This window comes from Chelonoidis abingdonii, chromosome 5 (assembly GCF_003597395.2).
Source record: "Chelonoidis abingdonii isolate Lonesome George chromosome 5, CheloAbing_2.0, whole genome shotgun sequence".
NCBI classification, from domain to species: domain Eukaryota; kingdom Metazoa; phylum Chordata; order Testudines; family Testudinidae; genus Chelonoidis; species Chelonoidis abingdonii.
This window is the reverse complement of record NC_133773.1, coordinates 115,777,822-115,796,476: the sequence shown is the minus strand read 5'-3', so window position 1 is coordinate 115,796,476 and position 18,655 is coordinate 115,777,822. Positions and strand designations below refer to the sequence as shown.

The 18,655-nt window shown below is 42.6% G+C and overlaps 1 protein-coding gene and 1 non-coding gene across 3 annotated transcripts in view; both read right to left on the bottom strand.

Annotated features, from left to right (window-relative positions):
* Window positions 1–8,981: 8,981 nt before the first annotated feature.
* Window positions 8,982–18,655, bottom strand: part of FBXL5 (F-box and leucine rich repeat protein 5) — a 54,556-nt gene continuing 44,882 nt past the window's right edge. For both annotated transcript variants that reach the window (XM_032773935.2, XM_032773936.2), the window contains exons 10-11: window positions 17,945–18,093; window positions 8,982–10,099 (exon numbers count right to left, since the gene is read on the bottom strand). In XM_032773935.2, coding sequence (XP_032629826.1) covers window positions 10,023–10,099; window positions 17,945–18,093 — 226 coding nt within the window. In that variant the 3' untranslated portion in view covers window positions 8,982–10,022. The remainder of the gene's footprint in view (window positions 10,100–17,944; window positions 18,094–18,655) is intronic.
* On the bottom strand, window positions 10,988–11,130 carry LOC116821069 (U4 spliceosomal RNA). The gene has a single exon (XR_004372817.1). It is a non-coding gene; the product is annotated as a U4 spliceosomal RNA (small nuclear RNA).

The following is an 18,655-nucleotide window of genomic DNA, read 5'->3' as shown; positions in this document are numbered from 1 at the left end:
AAGCTAAGTACAGCAGTTTTATCTGATGATATCACAGAATCTAAAGGACAGGGATGCGATAATCCACCTCTCTGCCAACACAGGATTTTTTCCTAGTATTGTAAGAACATAGGAATCGCTACGTTGTCCAGTATCCTCCAACAGGCCCAATATCCAGCAACTGATAATGGATGCTTCAGAGAAGGCACAAGAACCTCCAAAATGGACAATTATAGAATAAGCTAGCTCTTGAAGTTTCTTCCTCAGTCCATTGAAATATTGGTTTTTGTCCTGTGTAGATATATACCAAGCAATGGGCCTTCTACCATTTCCCTAGAGGAAAGCATTCCATAAGCCTGTAGTTCTTGTTAGAAATATTTTTGTGATATTTATAGCCTAAGTACTGCAGTAACACTAAGTTTACTCCTGGAGGAATTCTGCAACAAAAAATTAAAAATTCTGCGCACAGTATTTTCAAATTCTGTAAAATTCTGCATATTTTATTTATCAAAACAACAATATAATCACAACTGGTTTGATTATTTTTGGTCATTTATTTCAAAATACCTGTCAGCAAGTAGGTCTGTAACAATACAGACAACCAAGATTCAGATTCAGAAAATGTTTTTTGACAAATAGATTCCTTACTAGGCGTATTAATACAGAACTCTGAATAATAATTCATTTAAACTACAATACAGAACCATATTTCCCGCACCCCGCAACAGCACTGCAAAGGCTGGGGAGAGTCGGGGAAATGGAGGAGCTGAGGGAGAGGGAAATAATTGCTGGGAAGGAGCCTGGACTTGGATGGCTGTTGGGTATGGGTAGAGGAAAAGTATGAAACAGGGTTTGGTTTTGTTTTTTTGGGGGGGGGGGGGGGGGGGGAGACTATTAGGGAGCTTACCCCATGCAGACCCTGGCTGACTCCTAGCCTTTTCCATTCAGTCAGGTACGCATGTCCCTCCACTCCTACTCGGACACTCCCTCCCTCCATCCCCATGTGCCTTGCACCCCCTTCCCATTTTCATGTATCTTTGTGCCTCCACTCAGCCATTCCCCCAATCACCATGTGGCCCTTCGCCTCCACTCGCATTCAGCCCCTGCCCCACTCTGTTCTCCCCCGCTAGCCCTTATGAGCCCATCTGACCCCACCACACTGTCTCCCCATAGCCCCATCTCCTGACCTGGCCCTACAGGTACTGTGAAGAAGGCTCTGCTAGTTCTCTCTCTTCCCTAGCTGGCTGGGAACGACTTCTATGATCTATCGCCACAGCGCCCTCTGGTCAGCAAAAGGTGGAACTGCAGCAACTTTTCAGCACACATTTTTCTGCGCAAAAGAATTAAAAATACGTGCAGGTTATTAAGTATGCATGTGCCCAGTGGCACAGAACTCCCCCAGCAGTAACTGAAGTCTTCTAGACAGCAGTTCAGTGCATGGCAAGCTGGGGTGTAAAGCTTTGGTGCTCTAGTCTGCTGTGCACTAGCTCGCTGTTTGGACCCTACTGCCTCACGCTGGAAGTTCTGTAGTATGCACTGACCTACTGCCGACAGCAGTAGGTCAAAGTACAGGAGGAGACTTCCAGTGCACGTCAGTAAGCCAGAGCAGTGGTTCTCAACCTTTCAAGACTAGTGTACCCCTTTCAGGAGTCTGATTTATCTTGCATACCCCAAAACTACTTGCTTACAAAACCAGACATAAAAATACAAAAAAAGTGTTACAGCGCACTTACTGAAAAGTTACTCACTTTCTCATTTTTACCATCTAATTATGAAATAAAACTAGAATATAAATATTGTTCTTACATTTCTGTGTAGTACAGAGTAGTATAAACAAGCCATTGGCTGTATGAAATTTTATGCTTTTTATGTAGTCCATTGTAAAACTAGGCAAATATCTAGATGGAGTTGATGTACCACATGGAAGACCCTAGGGTACCCATACTCCTGGGGGTTGAGAACCATTGAGCACTGCAGATTTATCTCCTGGCTTGCCACTAAATTACTATACAGAGAAGACTTTAGAGGCTCCAACTGAGATAAATGCCTTATTATGCTAGATAGTTTACAAATACAGTGTGTGCTGTGTCCTGGGCCTGAGGAGCACATTCTGGATAGGTATGACTGAGAACAGGTAGGAGGGGGAAAACAGAAGCACAGTAAGGCAAAATAACTCACCCAAGTGCCACAGAGCAGGTCAGTTGCACAGCCAGGCCCCCAACTCCCAGTCCAATTCCCTATCCACTGGATTGTGTGGCCTCTGATCTCATCCTTACTATTATTTATAGACCTATTTAATATCCAAAAACTACCACTCCCTATTGGTGTGCAATATCCGTGATATATCTACCCTTCAAGATGGTTCTCAGGCGCTCTCCTATTTTTGTTCATTTCTTCTCGAAAGCATTGCTGCTCTGTGACATTGTGCTTTTTAATTATTCCAATGACACCCAGTTACATTAAGTTGAAATCAAAGGAGATGCCCCAAAATGAACTCCAACATCTCAGAGTACAGTAACTTTGCCAGCAAAGCTTAGGGATCCCGGGAAAAGGAACGACAAAGATCCTCCCAGCTGCAAATCTCTCAAGGACCCCAACAGTATAAATTCCCTCCTACACCCCCCACCACCAATGAGGCTCAACACCAACTTTTTCCTCGTTCTCCCAAACACCTTTCACTCCCCTCTCTCCCACCCATCAACCCTCACAAGCAAAAACCACACACTATCCTCCTCTCCAAGCCTATGTCCCACCTCATGCCCACTTCCCTACACAAGGTTCTTCCCCAAGCATGTGTTTCCCCGCATGTATACCTACCTTCCTTCCCTCCATATCCCATTGGTCTGAGTGTGTCGTGAGTCTGTCACCCTCAGATCGCTTCTCTGAACATCCTTCCAGAGGGGAGAAGAAAAAGAAGCTGCTGCTAAGCAGGGGAAGCACAGATCAGTCTCCCCTCTGGAGCTGGTTCAGGCCCCTTTTCTGCACTTGGAGCCTGTGGAGGGAGCTGTGGCTCAGAAGCATCCCAGCAGGGGACTACAGCACTAAGCAGCAGGATGCTGTAACTGTGGCTAACTCCAACTGGTCCAGCCAATCAGTTCAAAAGAAACTGTTACTTACTGTAACTGTGGTTCTTTGAGATGTGATGCAGACATGTATTCTTAGGTTTGTATGCACCCAGCACACTGCAGCCAGAGAATTTTGCCTAGCAGTATGTGCAAGAGGTGGCGCTGCCTTGACCCCCCCACAGTTCAGGAGCTGGAGGGTGGGCTGCGGAATACACATCTGCATCACATCTCGAAGAACCATAGTTACAGCAAGTAAACATTTCGTCGTCTTCTTCTTCTTCTTCAAGTAGGTCCCTTCCAACCCTGATATTCTATGATTCTAAGCAGATGCAGCTGTCTATTACACTTAGGTGACTCACAAGCAATACGTACAGGTGGCGAGGCTCAGAGTCTATCTAAACAAGGATTGCAGGGCTGCCCTCCCAAAGTTTGTGTCAGCTCTGGATGATGTAATGACATAATGGTTTGTAAATATATGTATTCAAGATCACGTTGCAACCCTACAAATGTTCAATGTTGAGATGTCACTGAAGAATGCTATTAACGTAACTTGCGCCCTCGTAGAATGAGCTCACACCCGCTGACAGGGTGCAGTCAAAGCTATTTCATTTGCGGCCTTGATACAGGATGTTATCCACTTAGAAATCATTTATGAAGAGACCACTTGCCACTTCATACAATCAGCATATGACTTAAACAGATGGGGCAAAGCATGGAACGTTTTAGTGCTGACATCTATGGAGAAACAGCTCCTCCAGAAATAAATGAGACTTAGGAAAGAACACAGGTAAATATGCCACCTGGTTCAAACGAAACAGACCACTGTAGACAAAAATTTGGGGTGCAGTCATAAAGTCACTTGCTCTTTGGAGAACTGCGTGTAAGAAGGCTCTGCCATCAGAGCCTACAACTCTCTGAATCTCCCTGCAGATGTTATCACCACAAGGAATGCAGTATTCTGACACAAAAGGAGAAAAGGAACAATGCCAGAGGGTCAAACAGAGGTTCCATCAAGGCCCCTAGGACCCTGTTAAGTTCCTATAGAGGAACCAGCTCTCGGATCCGAGGATGGAGACAAGCCCTTTTAAAAATCTTGCTAGAGTGTGGGGGATGAAAAGCTGAAATCACTGCCAGATGCACCCTCAATTATCCAAGTGCAAGGCCCCACGACTGAAGATGCAGCAAGTACCCCAACATGCCCTGGATAGAAGCCAGCTTCAGCCGAACTCTACAGGCCAACAACCACACCGAAAACCATTTCCATTTCACCAAATAGGCCTTTCTCGTAGACAGCTTTCTACTATTGAGTCTCACCTGCTGAACCGCCACCAAACAACGCTCTTCCTCATTCAATCACAAAGCAGCCATGCAGTGACATGTAGGGAGCCAAGTGCGGGATGCAAGGTGTGATTCCATGTTAGCAGGCTGGGATAGAGAGGAAGGGATATAGGAGGCTGAACTGACAGCGCGAGATCAGAGACCCAACACTGCCTCGACCAGGCCAGGGCAATGAGCTCGATCCACTTTCAGCTTGAGGATGACCTGTAGAATGATTGGGATTGAAGGAAAAGTGTACAGGAGACTCAAATGCCAGCTGATACAGAGGACATTGGTCAGGGAGCCTGGACTGAAGCCCCCTCAAGAGCAGAAAAGACATTTCCTGTTGTCTCTTGTAGCCAACAAGTCGATCATTGGAATGCCTCAACGTGCAAAGATGACCCACAGGACACTTGCCTTTAGGGACCACTCCTGACTCAGGGGAAAATTCCTCCTGAGATGGTCCACGAGATTATTCTAAACCCTGGGCAAGTGACTAGCTATCCGAGTGACATTCTCCTCAAAGCAGGCCTGGTACAACCTGACTGCCTCTTGGCAAAGCACCTTGGAGTATGCTCCCACTTCCCTGTTCACATAATACATTACAGTGGTATTGTTGACAAGTACGTGAACCACTGAGCCCAACACAGTCCAGAAAGGTGTAATAGGCATCGTAGATGGCCCGAAGCTCCAGCACACTGATATGCAGTCAGGCCTCCTGCTCCAACCACTGAACCTGAACGTTCAGTGACCCGAGATGCGTTCCCCAGCCCATAAGGAAGGAGTCAGTGACAACAGATCTGGTTGGTAAGGGCCAGACCAATATACATCCTCTGGAAGTGTCCACCACTGCAAAGAGTCCAGGATCAACAGAAGACAACCACCAATCTGTCTAAGGGCTAAGAGTCAGATGGTAAACTATCTTGAGTCACATCTGAAGGGGGCGAAGACGTAAACTTGACCACCTGCATGCAAGCCAACATGTGGCCCAAGAACCTCAGGCACATCCAATTTGTCATGAAAGGCTGAGACTGTAGACCCAAGCAAAGGTGATGAATTGCCAGAACACACACACTCAAATTCAGAGTCTATTCGGGTCCCAATTAACTCAATTTTCTGAGTGAGAACTAAAGTTGACTTCCTGGTGTTGAGTAGAAGACCTAGACAGTCAAGTAAGTGCAATGTGTATGTGAGAAAATTTCCTCCCTGGACCTGCCCCTTGTTGTCCAGATAGGGACGCCCTTCTTTCTGAGGAATGCTGCATAATGTAAAAACCTGGAGGGCAGAAGAGAAGTCGAAAGTAAGCACCATATACTGAAAATGGTGCTCAGCCACAATGAACTGGAGCAATTTTCTGTGGCTCAGAAAACTGCCACATGAAAATAGGCTTCCTGAAAGCCCAGAACAGCAAACCAGTTATTCTGAGACAATGCGAGGATAATCGATAGAGCGTCTACTTGGAACCTCATGTATCTGATACATTTGTTGAGGCTCTGAAGGTCGAGAATAGGTGTTACCATTCCTTTAGATTTGGGAACCAGAAAGTACCAGAATAGAAGACTTGATCCCACTGTCCTGGAGGAACCAAAGCCAGTAGAGAGCAGACCTGCTTGCAAAGCAGTATCTTGTGAAAGGGGTGTCTGAAGATGAACGGGGAGGGTGGGGTTGAGAGGAACTGGATCGCACAGCCCGATCTAATGGTGCTTAGGACCAAGGTGTTGGTGGCAATAAGCCCCAAGCATTGTGAAAATGAGTCAGTCTGACTCTGAACTGAAGGGATGGAGTAAAAGCTGTGGTGACTGAACCACTGCTCTGGACAAAGGAGTCAAAATGGGCACTTGGGAGTACAGTAGAAGGATGTGTCGAATGGTTAAACCCAAGACCTGAATGTCTCCTCCTCTGGGACCTAAGTCCCTTTCTGGGGCAATCTTGCTGTCTTGGGGGAGCGAAGGCTGCCCAAAGGTGCACTATGAACAGTATTGCTGCTGCTGACCACCATAGTGGTGCCTTTGCACTGCTGGTGTGTAAACCCTAAAGGAACATAGAGAAGTCCTAAAATCTGAGGAGTGCAGAGTCTCATCTGTCTCTTCTAATGAGAACTCTCTGCTGTTGAAGGGCAAATCCTCTACAGCCTGCTGCACATCAACAGCAACCTGAATTCTGCATCCAGGATGTCCTCCTCAGGATGTCCTTGGTCAGTCAGCACCAAGGCCATTGCTCTGGTCAAAGCGTCCACGACATCTAGCATGGACTTCAACCATGCCTTTGCCACCAAGCATCCTTTGGTGATGAATGCCCAAAATTCCACCCTGGAGGCTTCAGGTCTGCAAACTTAAGACATAGACGTCCAATTCACAAAGTCATATTTGGACAATGCCTGCCATTTCACAATCTGCATTTGCAAGAAAGAGGAGGTATAGATCTTCCTACCCATTAAGTGCATCCTTTTAGAGTCCTTGTCCTTAGGAGTGGACTTAAATCTGCCTTGCCTCGTTCATGAGAGTTACAACCAGGGAATTTGGTGCTAGATGGGAGTAAAAGTCCTTAGATCTTTGCATGGCGACAAAATGTTTCTTCAAGCACCATGCAGTAGGTGACACCAAAGCCAGTATGCTCTAAAGAACCTTTGTTGGCTCTAGGAATACATCATTAATAGGGAAGGTGACTCTCCCAAGGGCAGATGGCTGCAGGATACTCCTGCAGAAACTCTAACTGAAGGTCCAAGGAAGCAGCCACATGCCACAAAAGGTCCTGGTAGGCCTTTAAAGTCCTCAGGCACTGAAGGAGAGGAAGAACGAGGCACTGCTGAATCATCTGGAGATGAAGAGGCAGTTAACTGTGCCAGGGCCAGATACCACTCCTGGACTGGCAGACCTGGACAGAACAACTCCAGAGGTTCTGCAAAGGCAAGGCTCAATGATGCCTGAACCTGCAGTGGATCAACTGTCCCCACAATCGACCTGCCCAGTGATCTCCTCTTAGAGCACAATGAAGAGTACCACCTCTGTGACTAAGGAGCACGCCATGGATTCCATGGAGGCCATTGGGCATACGGATTGCGCATTGGTGGCCAGTAGGCACTGGGCCAGGGGCCCCCATTCTGACCATGAGACGAGTACCAATCTTGGACCCACAGTGCTCCATTAACGGTCCCTGATGTGGGCCAGGTGACAGAGAGCAGGAGAAAGAAGATCCCAACCTCAACGCCAAGGAGTCTCGAGTTTCCAGGAATAAAGGTGGAGCCAGCCCTAAGCAGTGCGAGTAAGCAGTGTGGCTCACAACGACCAAAACAAGGGAGGAAGTAGTGGCAATGGTGGAAATGGTGCCAATGGCACAGAGTATAACTCTGTTGTTCCCAGTGGCAGAAGCAGCGTTGACTCCAACGTCCGGGGAAGTACTAAAGTAGCTGACAGTGTCCAAGTGGAGAGTGATGAGCTCTACCACTGGCAATGCAGAATGCAACAGCACCTGCCCTACTTCCACTGACTGCAGAAGGGAAACACCAGGCTGCAGTGCTAGAGGACCCAAACATTCAGCAACCTGGCCAGCCAAAAGGGCTATAAACAACATAATTAGAGAAGCTGTCAGCCTAGGGTAGGTTTCTTGAACAAAGGCGTCCCAATAGCTTCCTTAAAGATGCTGATAACCTGCTCTTCCCTCCCTCTCCAATAGAAAGTATTGACAATCTCAATCAGCAATAGACCCATTGCTTCATTGCTAGCCTTCACCAGCCAAGTGCATGCTATGGTGGAGTCAAAGAAACCTCTTTGGTTGTTAGAGGTGTGCAGGAGAAGACTTCAAAAATTGTTCATTCATAATCATTACAATTGTACAAGACTTCTGCCATCTATGGTTCTAATCATTTCCCCCTTCCCTCATCATCATTTATAATCTATGGTGGGCCTTTTGAACTTGTACAGGATCTTTATCAAAGGCTCTCATAGCACTTGAGGACGGTAAGTACCTTCCTCCTATAGTAACTGATGGGGAAATTGGGATACACGGAGGGTCCATGAGTTACTGAAATTCACACTGCAAGTCAGCAGCACAATCTAGATTATAACATGACTGTACAAACCACTAGATATGGGGTAGGCAACCTATGGCACACGTGCCAAAGGCAGCACACAAGCCGATTTTCAGTGGCACTCACATTGCTCAGGTCCTGGTCACTGGGCTGGGCGGCTTTGCATTTTAATTTAATTTTAAACATTTTAAAAACCTTATTTAAGAAGCTTCATTTACTTTACAAACAAAAACAGTTTAGTTATATATTATAGACTTATAGAAAGAGACCTTCTAAAAATGTTAAAATGTATTACTGGCATGCGAAACCTTAAATTAGAGTGAATGAATGAAGACTCGGCACCCCACTTCTGAAAGATTGCCAACCCCTGCACTAAATACACTGACTCCTTGGGAATTTCTGCCTGCCAGCATCAAGGAATTATGAAATCATCACTCCACCTACCTACATTTAACAATGTAACATATGACTTTAATGAAGAAGTCAAAGTAACCTCCGTTCACTTTATTTGAACTACTGGGTGAGTGGGTGAAGGGGAAAAACGTCCTTCAAATCTTGGGTAGTAGTAACACGCAGTAAGTAAATACAGAACATAAAGATAGTGTATTTATTAATGCTTTATCTTTTCCTGTAACACATTAATAAAAATGTATAGATCTTGTTTCTAACAGAAGATTTGGTTCCTAACCTCACTCCAACATACACTTGTCAGCAGTTGGATTCCCTGCATTCCAATCAAAGTGGATTATTCATCACCGTCAACATTCTCAAAGCTCTGTTTATTTTTACATTTGTTCATATGGTTAAAAATTTAATTATTTGAAAATCCCTTTCAAAAATTCACCATCTTAACAGGTTTTATAATGGGAGATGATGTGGGGTCCCGTGGGGTTGCTCTGTAAATACAGTACATATATAAATGATTTGTGGAGCCCACTACATAAAGTGGGCAGTATTCCTTGACCTGCCAACACTGTACATTGTCATTACATTTTAAAATGATATACATTTCAAATGCTAAGTAAAACTGTGGTGTCAATGGGAATGTTTTATTTAAATATACTTTTCAAGCCCAAATACCCTCCACCATCAAAAAAAAAAAAAAAAAAAAGCTATAAGAAAGAGCATCTTTCCCTAATTTTGAAGAATAAAGGAAGGATTTGGGGAAATGGGAAGAAACAACACATCTAAAGATGTACATCATCAAAATGCAAAAAAATACATTTCAAATTATTTGCAAAGCTTTATATTGTACTTGGGGTATTTGAAAAAATAAAAAAGACAGTAAGTCCCACTTACTTAATACAAAATCATCCAATGAACAAAATATAAGTGCCAAACTTTGAGAAAAGTGGCATTGTGAAAAAAAATCTGATGAGCATTTCCCCGTCCCCAACACATTAAGTAAAATAAAACCCAACACCTTTCAAACCAAAATGAAACTTGAGAGATTGTTACAACACTGTACAGTTTACTCAGAATTAAGATTTTAAGTTGTGGGGCGAGGGTGGGGCTAGTAGAATAAATCACACTCCAAAAGGGATTGTTAACACAATATGTGGACTGTAAGTAAAGTGCATGAAAGGAAGCCTGCTCAGCTAAATGAAGTAGACTGAAAGATCAGAAGTCAAGGGTCATTCACCAGAGCGGCAGCAGGCCCGAAAACCACACTGCAAGTTCTGGCATCCACTGGCGGTTTCAGCATGAGGACCTGCATAAAAACAGAACAAATGTGAAAGGAGGAAAACAGGGTTTTGTTCACCTTTAGGACTGTCCTGGCAACCTGGTTATTTACAAATTAGCTAATTTTGCACCAAGGAATGTAGGTTTAGAATAGAAGAATTCTGAAAAAATCTTCATCAGTATCCCTGCGTAAATGCATCCCACTGAATACTTAGGATTTTCCACTGGAAAATCTTCACAAAATAAATTTGGCCAGTGCCTTAGTCCCACCCAAATAACACATTCAGAGATCACAAATTGCAGGCTGATATATGCAAAATTTATGGATCAGCAATTTTAATGATATCCATTCTGCCAAAAACTAGCAGTCAGGAGTGGGATATTTTCAGAATGCACATTTATCCCCCATTTTTAAATCACTCAGGCAGCTTTGTTAACCTTGTGGCACTATATACACACCCATTCTTCAAAACTACTTCTGTTTATGTGGATGCAGTTTTTAGCCTGGAACTTTTTCTGGGAAATGCTTCCATAATTAGCCAGGCCTCTGAATTCTCACTCGAAATTCAAGATCATACAGAAAGCATCTTCACCCTTTGGAAGACGCTGTTAGATCATGATTTGTCCCCAAACAAAGCATACAGAAGATTATTTGCTAGTTTATTTAAATTTTTTTAAAAGAAAAAAAAAACTAGGGCACTGTCAGAATGCAAAAATAAATTGAAAATATATCCCTGGTCTACATCAATAACTTAAAAAACCTGAAATGTAACTTTACCCAACTTTGAAGGAAAAACAATCTTACAGCTAGCATATAAAACGTATGTAGTCATACAAAAACTGTAGAATAAAAAAAATGCAAACCAGGAATACTGTGGATCTTAATGGATTTTCAGATTGATCCCCACACACAAAAAAAGCCATCATTTGTTCGTAAGTTATACATTTGTATTTCTCTCAGGCAGAAGTTGTGTGAATTCAGATAGGGAAGTTTTCAACTAGCAATAATCACGCCTCGGATTAACCTCATTGGCTATGATACTGCCACTGCGCAAAGCTTACTACTACTGAAATTCTACCAAACATCACTTACTTTCACTTACCGTTACACCTTTAAATTAAAATATCAAAAATAGCATATAACACAGAAAGTAATCTGACTGCATTACCTTTCACACTACCGGATTTCCTCTGATATGTCTGTATTATTTTATTTTACCCTTTCAGAGACATGTGCAATTGTTTTTCCATTGAGATTCACTTAAGTCTGGCTTCCAACATAATGCAACCTCACACATTCAGTTTAAATAGTATGAGATTGTGCAAAGCTCTCCAGAACAACCCACCTCTTCCCCTCAATACACTGAAAATACAAACAAAAACACGAGATGTATTTTTAATACATGTTAGAATATGATTACAGTCAGGTAAGTTATGCACTGACAACAGCATTTGAGTGGGTCTGGCATCATTTGATCTCAAGCAGTAACTTAAGTCAGAAGTAATGAGTTTCCAAGTAAAATGATTTCTGCAGGTTCCAGCACTGAAAGCAAAACCTGGTGTCTGGAAATCTGTTTTCTGCTTCATACTGTACACAAACAAGCAAGAACCTGAAGTAAAGAGTTTAGCTAGCATTTTTATTCATGCATAAGGCAGAATAAAATCCACGTGACATGTCCGCAGGATACTGGCTCCACGGTGCTGAAAACAAAAGTGTGTGTTCATCAACAACCAACAGGTATCACTGGGAAGACAATGAGCTGAAAAGGTAAAATGACAAAGTGCCATTTTACAGTAAATGTTTCTGATCAGCTTTCTAATCACTGTGCCATATTTTGATCTTTGAGTTTTAAGCGCTGAATGCAAGGGACCCTCTAGCTTTTAGCAGTGGAGGAGGGAAACAAAGTGTCTTCTGGATAGTTGGTCGGAGGAAGAAGAGAACATATTGTGGGCAGCAGCACCTTTAAAATATGTACCTATTGCTTTCCTGGCACTGCCCAGAGGTAAAGTCTGTGGCCACCCCAACACCACACATTTTAGAAAAATCTCTGAACCCCTACCATTACTGATAGACTTTGTCTGAAAGAACGTGACCAGAACCACAGGATTCCAAGTGAGACCATACCGTTGGTTTATAAAATGACATTAGTATACTTTCAATATTGTTTTCCAACCTATTCTTCATGCACACTAACACTGCTTGCTTTTGTACCCAAGTAGTTACAGTTAATTTAAAACCGAGCAAATACATGAGGAGTTCCAAGTGTTGCTTCCAAAGTACATTATCTTTCATTTGTCAATACAATTGCATCTGATGCTGCATTCCCCCATTCTCCTCGCTTTGTTAAGTCCCTCCGAAGTTCCTCAAAATCTCCTCTATTCTTAACTAACTTAAATAGTGTCATCTGAAAATATTACCACCTCATTATTTTCCAAATCATTAGCAACTATATTAAAAACAAGACTAGCCCCAGTCAGTGGTGGATTAGCCACTAGGGCAACATGGCCTGGGTCTAGGGCCCCGGGCAATCGGGGCGCCCGCACACCCCACCCAGAGCTCCTACTGGGGAGCAGGGAAAGCCTCTATGCCCTGATCCCATTTCCCTGGCAGGAGCACTAGGGGGAGGGGAGAATGAGGGGGACTGCAGGTGGAAGGCGTGGGGAGGGGCCCCTACTTGCTCTGGCCTAGGGCCCCACAAAACCATAATCCACCTCTGGTCCCAGTAACCTTGAGGTACCCTACTAACCTTAAGCCATGCTGAAAATTAACTCTTTTTTCCTATTCTGTTTCTTAGCCCTTTCCTAATCAATAACAGTTATTTTCCCTCTAACACTATAAGTACTTCATAGTTTATTGAAGGTCTTTGACAAAGTGAAACAGCTGAAATTCCAATTAAGTTATATCTACTCAGTCCTCCTATACTGACTCTTTGCTGATATGTGGCTCTGGTGTGGGCTGTTGACCCGAACTGGGTCCAGACACTGCACGCTGAGGCCAAGCTGCTCAGGGCAGAGTCTGGCTGGGGAGACTCAGACACCAGGCGGAGAGTAGCTTCCACGAGGAGGGTCCTCAAATGGATGTCTCGCTCTTTGCGTTCTGGGACGAAAGTTGTTACAGATATGACACTTCTCCTTCACATGTGATTCCCCCAAGCATTTGAGGCAGCTGCTATGGGGGTCACTAACAGGCATAAGCCTGTTACAATCAGAGCAGGGCTTAAAACCCAGAGACTGGGGCATGCCCCGCCTGGGGCGAAGTCTCCGCTGGGACTCTATCTTTAACTACGCTACTTAATAACTACTGTAACCAAACTATTTAGAAAGCCTTTAGGCTCAAAGACTGAAGCTAGTCCTTGCGAGGCAAGAGAAAGGTGCTCCAACTAACCACCATGGGCAGTAAGAAGGGATTGAGAGGGCACAGGGCCGGCCTGACGCATGGGCGTGGCATTCAAGAGGGCACTGCAGCCAACCCTACAGATACCACTAAGGCAAAAATCTCCAAAAGCCATGCATGTGGGTGCACACACACCTAGAATGGAATCATCATAAGCAAGCAGTCGAAGAAGAATCCACAGATTCTCTCCCATTCTTCCTGGGTCTGATATACTTAAAGAATATCTTGTTTATTTGTTTTTTTAACTAGGTTCACTATATGAGTACCATGTATGTGTGCTACTTGCTCTTCAAATTCCATCTTTACCTTCCTGATTTCAATCTTACATTTTATCTGCCATAGTTTAGGTTCCTTTCTATTGGCTTAATTTAGGCTGGATTTCCAGTTTCTGAAGGATCTCCGTTTGGCTCAAATAGCCTCTTGAATCTTGCCATTTAACCATACAATTTTTTTTCTGGTATAACTGAAGTGGTATAAACTCCTAGGACTAGCATGGATGCAATTGTACCAATACAAAATTTGCATGTGGACCAGGTCTTAAAGTGAGAATCTGAAAACTCCCAACACATCTACAGAACTGATCCACTGCGCCCTCTGCAAAGATCCCCCAAATCAAGTGAGTGAAAGTCTCTTGCAGTGGACAGGCAGCACCACATCTGAAAAGAGGTTGTGATTGAAAGTAAAGCCCTTTGAATGCCGTAAATGACAAAGAGAAGTTTGTATCATTCACAATGTGATAAATACCATACTACAGAGTCCATTTTTTGTGTTGAAATAGACTGCGAATGAGGATTTTTCCAATATGATTCCAGAACACATCTTCCCCCAAAATAATCCATGATAAAATGATGAGAAGAGAAAGTATGAAATACCTAACAATCTATAGACATGCAGAGAACAGTTATTTAATCTCTGTGCAGTGCTTAGAAATATAGTGCTACATATGTGCAGAGTATTACTAAATTAAAGCAACAGAAATTTAAGATGATGCAGATGAGAAGTTATTTTAAACAAACAGTTTAGTTTATTGCCAATTATTAATTTTCCTGCAGTTACTCTGAGAAACATCAAAGTCATATAAGAATAACTTCAGCAATCACAGAACGCAAGTCTCTCTGAAGTGGAATGTAGGACACTGCAACACTGTTAAAATGAAGAATACAATATCTAACAAACTGCGGAGCAGATTTAATGAAAGAATGTATTATCCAAATGAGAATGCTGCTGGGACATGATGGCTAACTCTTTGAGCCCTTGCACTGGGTAAAAAGATTGTGGTCTTGATTATGCTCAGCTAAGGACTGTGGTTCTCAACCAGGTGTATGATGCAGAGGTCTCCCAGGGGGTACATTAAGTCATCCAGATATTTGCTTAATTTTACAACAGGCTACATAAAAAGCACTAGCGAAGTAAGCACAAACTAAAATTTCATACAAAGACTTGTTTACACTGCTCTATATACTGAAATATAAGTACAATTTTTATATTCCAGTTGATGTATTTTATAATTATATGGTAAAAATGAGAAAGTAAGCAATTTTTCAGTAATAGTATGGTGTGACATTTTGTATTTTCATGTCGGATTTTGTAAACAAGTAGTTTTTAAGTGAGGTGAAACTTCAAAACTCAAGACAAATCAAAGTCCTGAAAGGGGTACAGTCATCTGTAAAGGTTAAGAACCACTGGTATAGGAGATCATTAAAGATTCTATGACCCCTCTCCTAAGAGTAAGAGCAATTACATTTTGTCTCCCTAAATTACCCCTGACGTAGTAATTGTTTACACAGCATCCAAAAACATGCTGGATGCTTTACAGAACAAACAGAAGGACATAGATTATAAAGATCTTCAGGGCAGAAACTAATTTTGGATATGATGCAGTGAGTGAGGGTAAGGACCAGCATTAGAGCAGTAGGACTGCAAAATTTCTGAAGCTTGGGCATGTACATCTCTGTGCTACAGTAAGAAGTGTTTTTTGGTTTTTGGTTTTTGTTTGTTTGTTTTTTTTAATGAATAAGACACATTTTTTTTTTGTGGGCAGCATAAAAGAGCCAAGACTTAATGGGCTGGGAGGAGTTGGAGATTATTGTGGCTTGGCAGACTAGATTTGGGGAAGTGTTCAATACATTAGGGGGTGGAAGTGGAAGAAGACATGGAAAGAGCGACATGAACAAGTCATCTCGGCCTTACGGCTAAGATCAAGTGTAGGAGCTAAGATCAAGTGTGAGTAGTCTCTTGGCTTATCCAAGGCCGTGATCAAGTGTCTTGATGTTTTTGGTCTTTTAGCCTCAAGATGAAAACCTTGTCTGTGTCTCTGGGACCTTGAAGTAAAAATATTATCAAGGTTGGCATCACTGACAATGAGCAAAGAGAGGGGAATGACATAAGCAACTACCTCAGAGATGTAGAAGACAGGTTTGCACAGGCCTTTGAAAAAGACATTGTGCAGAACAGGAAATCACTTAGGAATTTAAATGGGAGAGGCTGACATGATCAGAACAGCTGACAAGGAAAATCATTTTAGCAGATGCATCCTGAATCCCATGCAGAAAAGCAATGAGAGCACTGAGGAAGCCTGAGAAAAGACAGGGTGCAGTAGCTGAGATGCAGAGCGCAAGTATAAAAATGTTAAGTATTGTAATACCAAGCAAGAGTGGATTTTGTTAAAATATTTAACTTCATCTCCAGTATTAGGGCCCAATCCAACTCGAGCTGAGGTCAATGTAATCTTTCCATCAACTCCAAGGGAAGTTGGATTAGACCCTCAACTTGTCAGTTTAGCTTTGCTTACTGTTAAAGCTCTGCCAAGTTCCACCTCAGAGCTAAAGTAACATGCCTTCAGGATGAAAAGCACTATACAGATGAAGTTACATATACAAAAGACAGAGTGAGCCAGTGGGGACTGTTGATTTTTAAAGAATATTTAAATAATTCAGAACCATCAAATCATGCACAGTTAGCTTATATAACTGTGTGATGTCATCAATATTACCCTCAGTCACCTCTCCTGCCCTCCTCTTTTGTTACACTTACTTGTGGCATCTTGACTATATCAGAGTACAAGCCATTAGGGACAGGAATCATGAGTTCATATGAATTTGTACTGTACCAGGTACAGTGAGATTCAAGACTGACTGAAGTTTTTGGGGGCTATCAAAATATAAATAATATAGCACACTCACTAGTTCATCTAATCCTCAAGATTCCTCCCTCCCACCCTTGTTTAGCCCCACCAACCAAGGTAATAGCAAGAGGAGGGTTAGAGGATTGAGCAAGTATATATCTATCATTCTGAGACCATAACTGCTCACATTTTAGAGAAGTGAAATACTCCTCTATGTATTATCTAAGGACCTATTTGTCCTTTATAGCAAGTCCTCAAAATCCACATTTAACAAAGACAATAGTGGTGAAGAAATCTTTACAATATATAATTTGCAAACAGTTCAGGGAAGATGACAAAAGCCTTTTTTTTTTTTTAAACAGTCATAAGACACTCATTCTACTACACTAAATTTATAAAAATATCTGCATCTGTTCTCTAGGTTCAGCACCGCTCAGTGCTATCCAAGTAGGTATATAGGGTCACTGAAGGTAGCCTATATCTATCTATTCACTGTGCCTTCTCTGCCTCCTCATTAGCATAAAGAGAGCAGAAGTGGATGCAGGTGTCAGTGCTGAGAACAGGCAATGAAGGTAACTAAAGTAAAAATGGGAAAGTCAAACATTCCCCTCAGAGAAACCCAAACCCTTCAATTATACTCAGTTACAAGCCAACCATAAAGTTTCTCTGAAGTGAAGCTGGAACCTAATTCGCTGTACAAAGCCTAATTTACTATCTTGGTACCACTGTGAGCTAGAAAGGGGCAAAAACAACACAAAGCTAGCATCACATCTTCCACAAAGAAGGAAGTGGGTCTTACAAAGCATCTCAGCATAAACAAAGTTAGCACTGACCACAAGGGAAGGAGATGCCCTGTGTGAACACACATACATCAGTGCTCTAGTATTATGGATTGTTCTGCACATTGATCAACATGATCTCTCTCCTCCATGCTACTAGCACTTAGCTTTAGTCTCATGGGCCCACATGACTAGTGTCACTACCATAAGAAAGGAATCCCACTGAGGGTTTGGGGTTTATTTGGGGGGGATTTATTTGGGGGTGTTCATTGTGCTGAGGATAACCGATAAAACAGAGAGATTTCCATCCTTTGTTACTTACATTTAATTTAGATGCAAGATACAAGGAATCACAAATATGCTTCCTTAAGTAATATTCACCTATACAATAGGTATGCTCTCAAACTATTTGAAATTTTTAAAAATCCAGTGTAACAAACACAGAAGAAACTGAGGCAAAGGCTAACCTGATAAACTACAGAACTCACTGTTATACTGCAAAAAAAGTTTAAAAAATTCTCCAAATCAAAACCTTGAGCCCCAAAGGTTATCATGTACTTTACAAAATGACATTACCGTTAATGTTGTCACAGTAGTAAAAGTGTTCATCGTTTAAAGAAGGACATGCAGCAACCAAATCCTGCAGGCCCACACCAGTTATAGTAAGACAACCCGAGAGATTAAGATGTTCCAAATGCGGCAGTCCTCCTCCCAGGGTCAACGCCCTATGATCAAAGAGAAAGTCAAGACATGTTAAGACAGAACAAAGAACTGGATTGCAGTCAACGCAGATATTTCAGCTGCGTTGCCAAGTTCATGATTTTCTAAAATCAAGTAATGTTAGCATTGACACAAGGGAAGGTGATGCCCTATGTTAACACCCTATGTCAATGCTCAAGTATTCTTTTTATAAAAATCAAAGGAGTTGTTAATGCAGTGGTCAGCCTTTGAACTTGCCAATTTTGTATTAAATTAGGTGAGATTACTTCAGTATTAATACTATTACCTGAGCTTCCCCTGCTTATTACAAGGAGTGCCTACTGCAGATGCTAAAGCAAAGTTATTATTTAAGACAAACAAGAAACCAGCGCTTCCTTTTTCTCCTCCTTACTCCAGGTCCCTTTTTTGCCACTCTTTTCCTTTGAAAGGGAAGCTCTGGACTGTCCAAGCAACCAGGCTGAGTGGGCTGGAGTTCTGCCTTACAATATTAGAGCCCGCACAGACAAGAACAAAATTCTTCATTCAGCGCTGCACCAACATCTGAACTCCTGTTAGGGCTCAATCCAG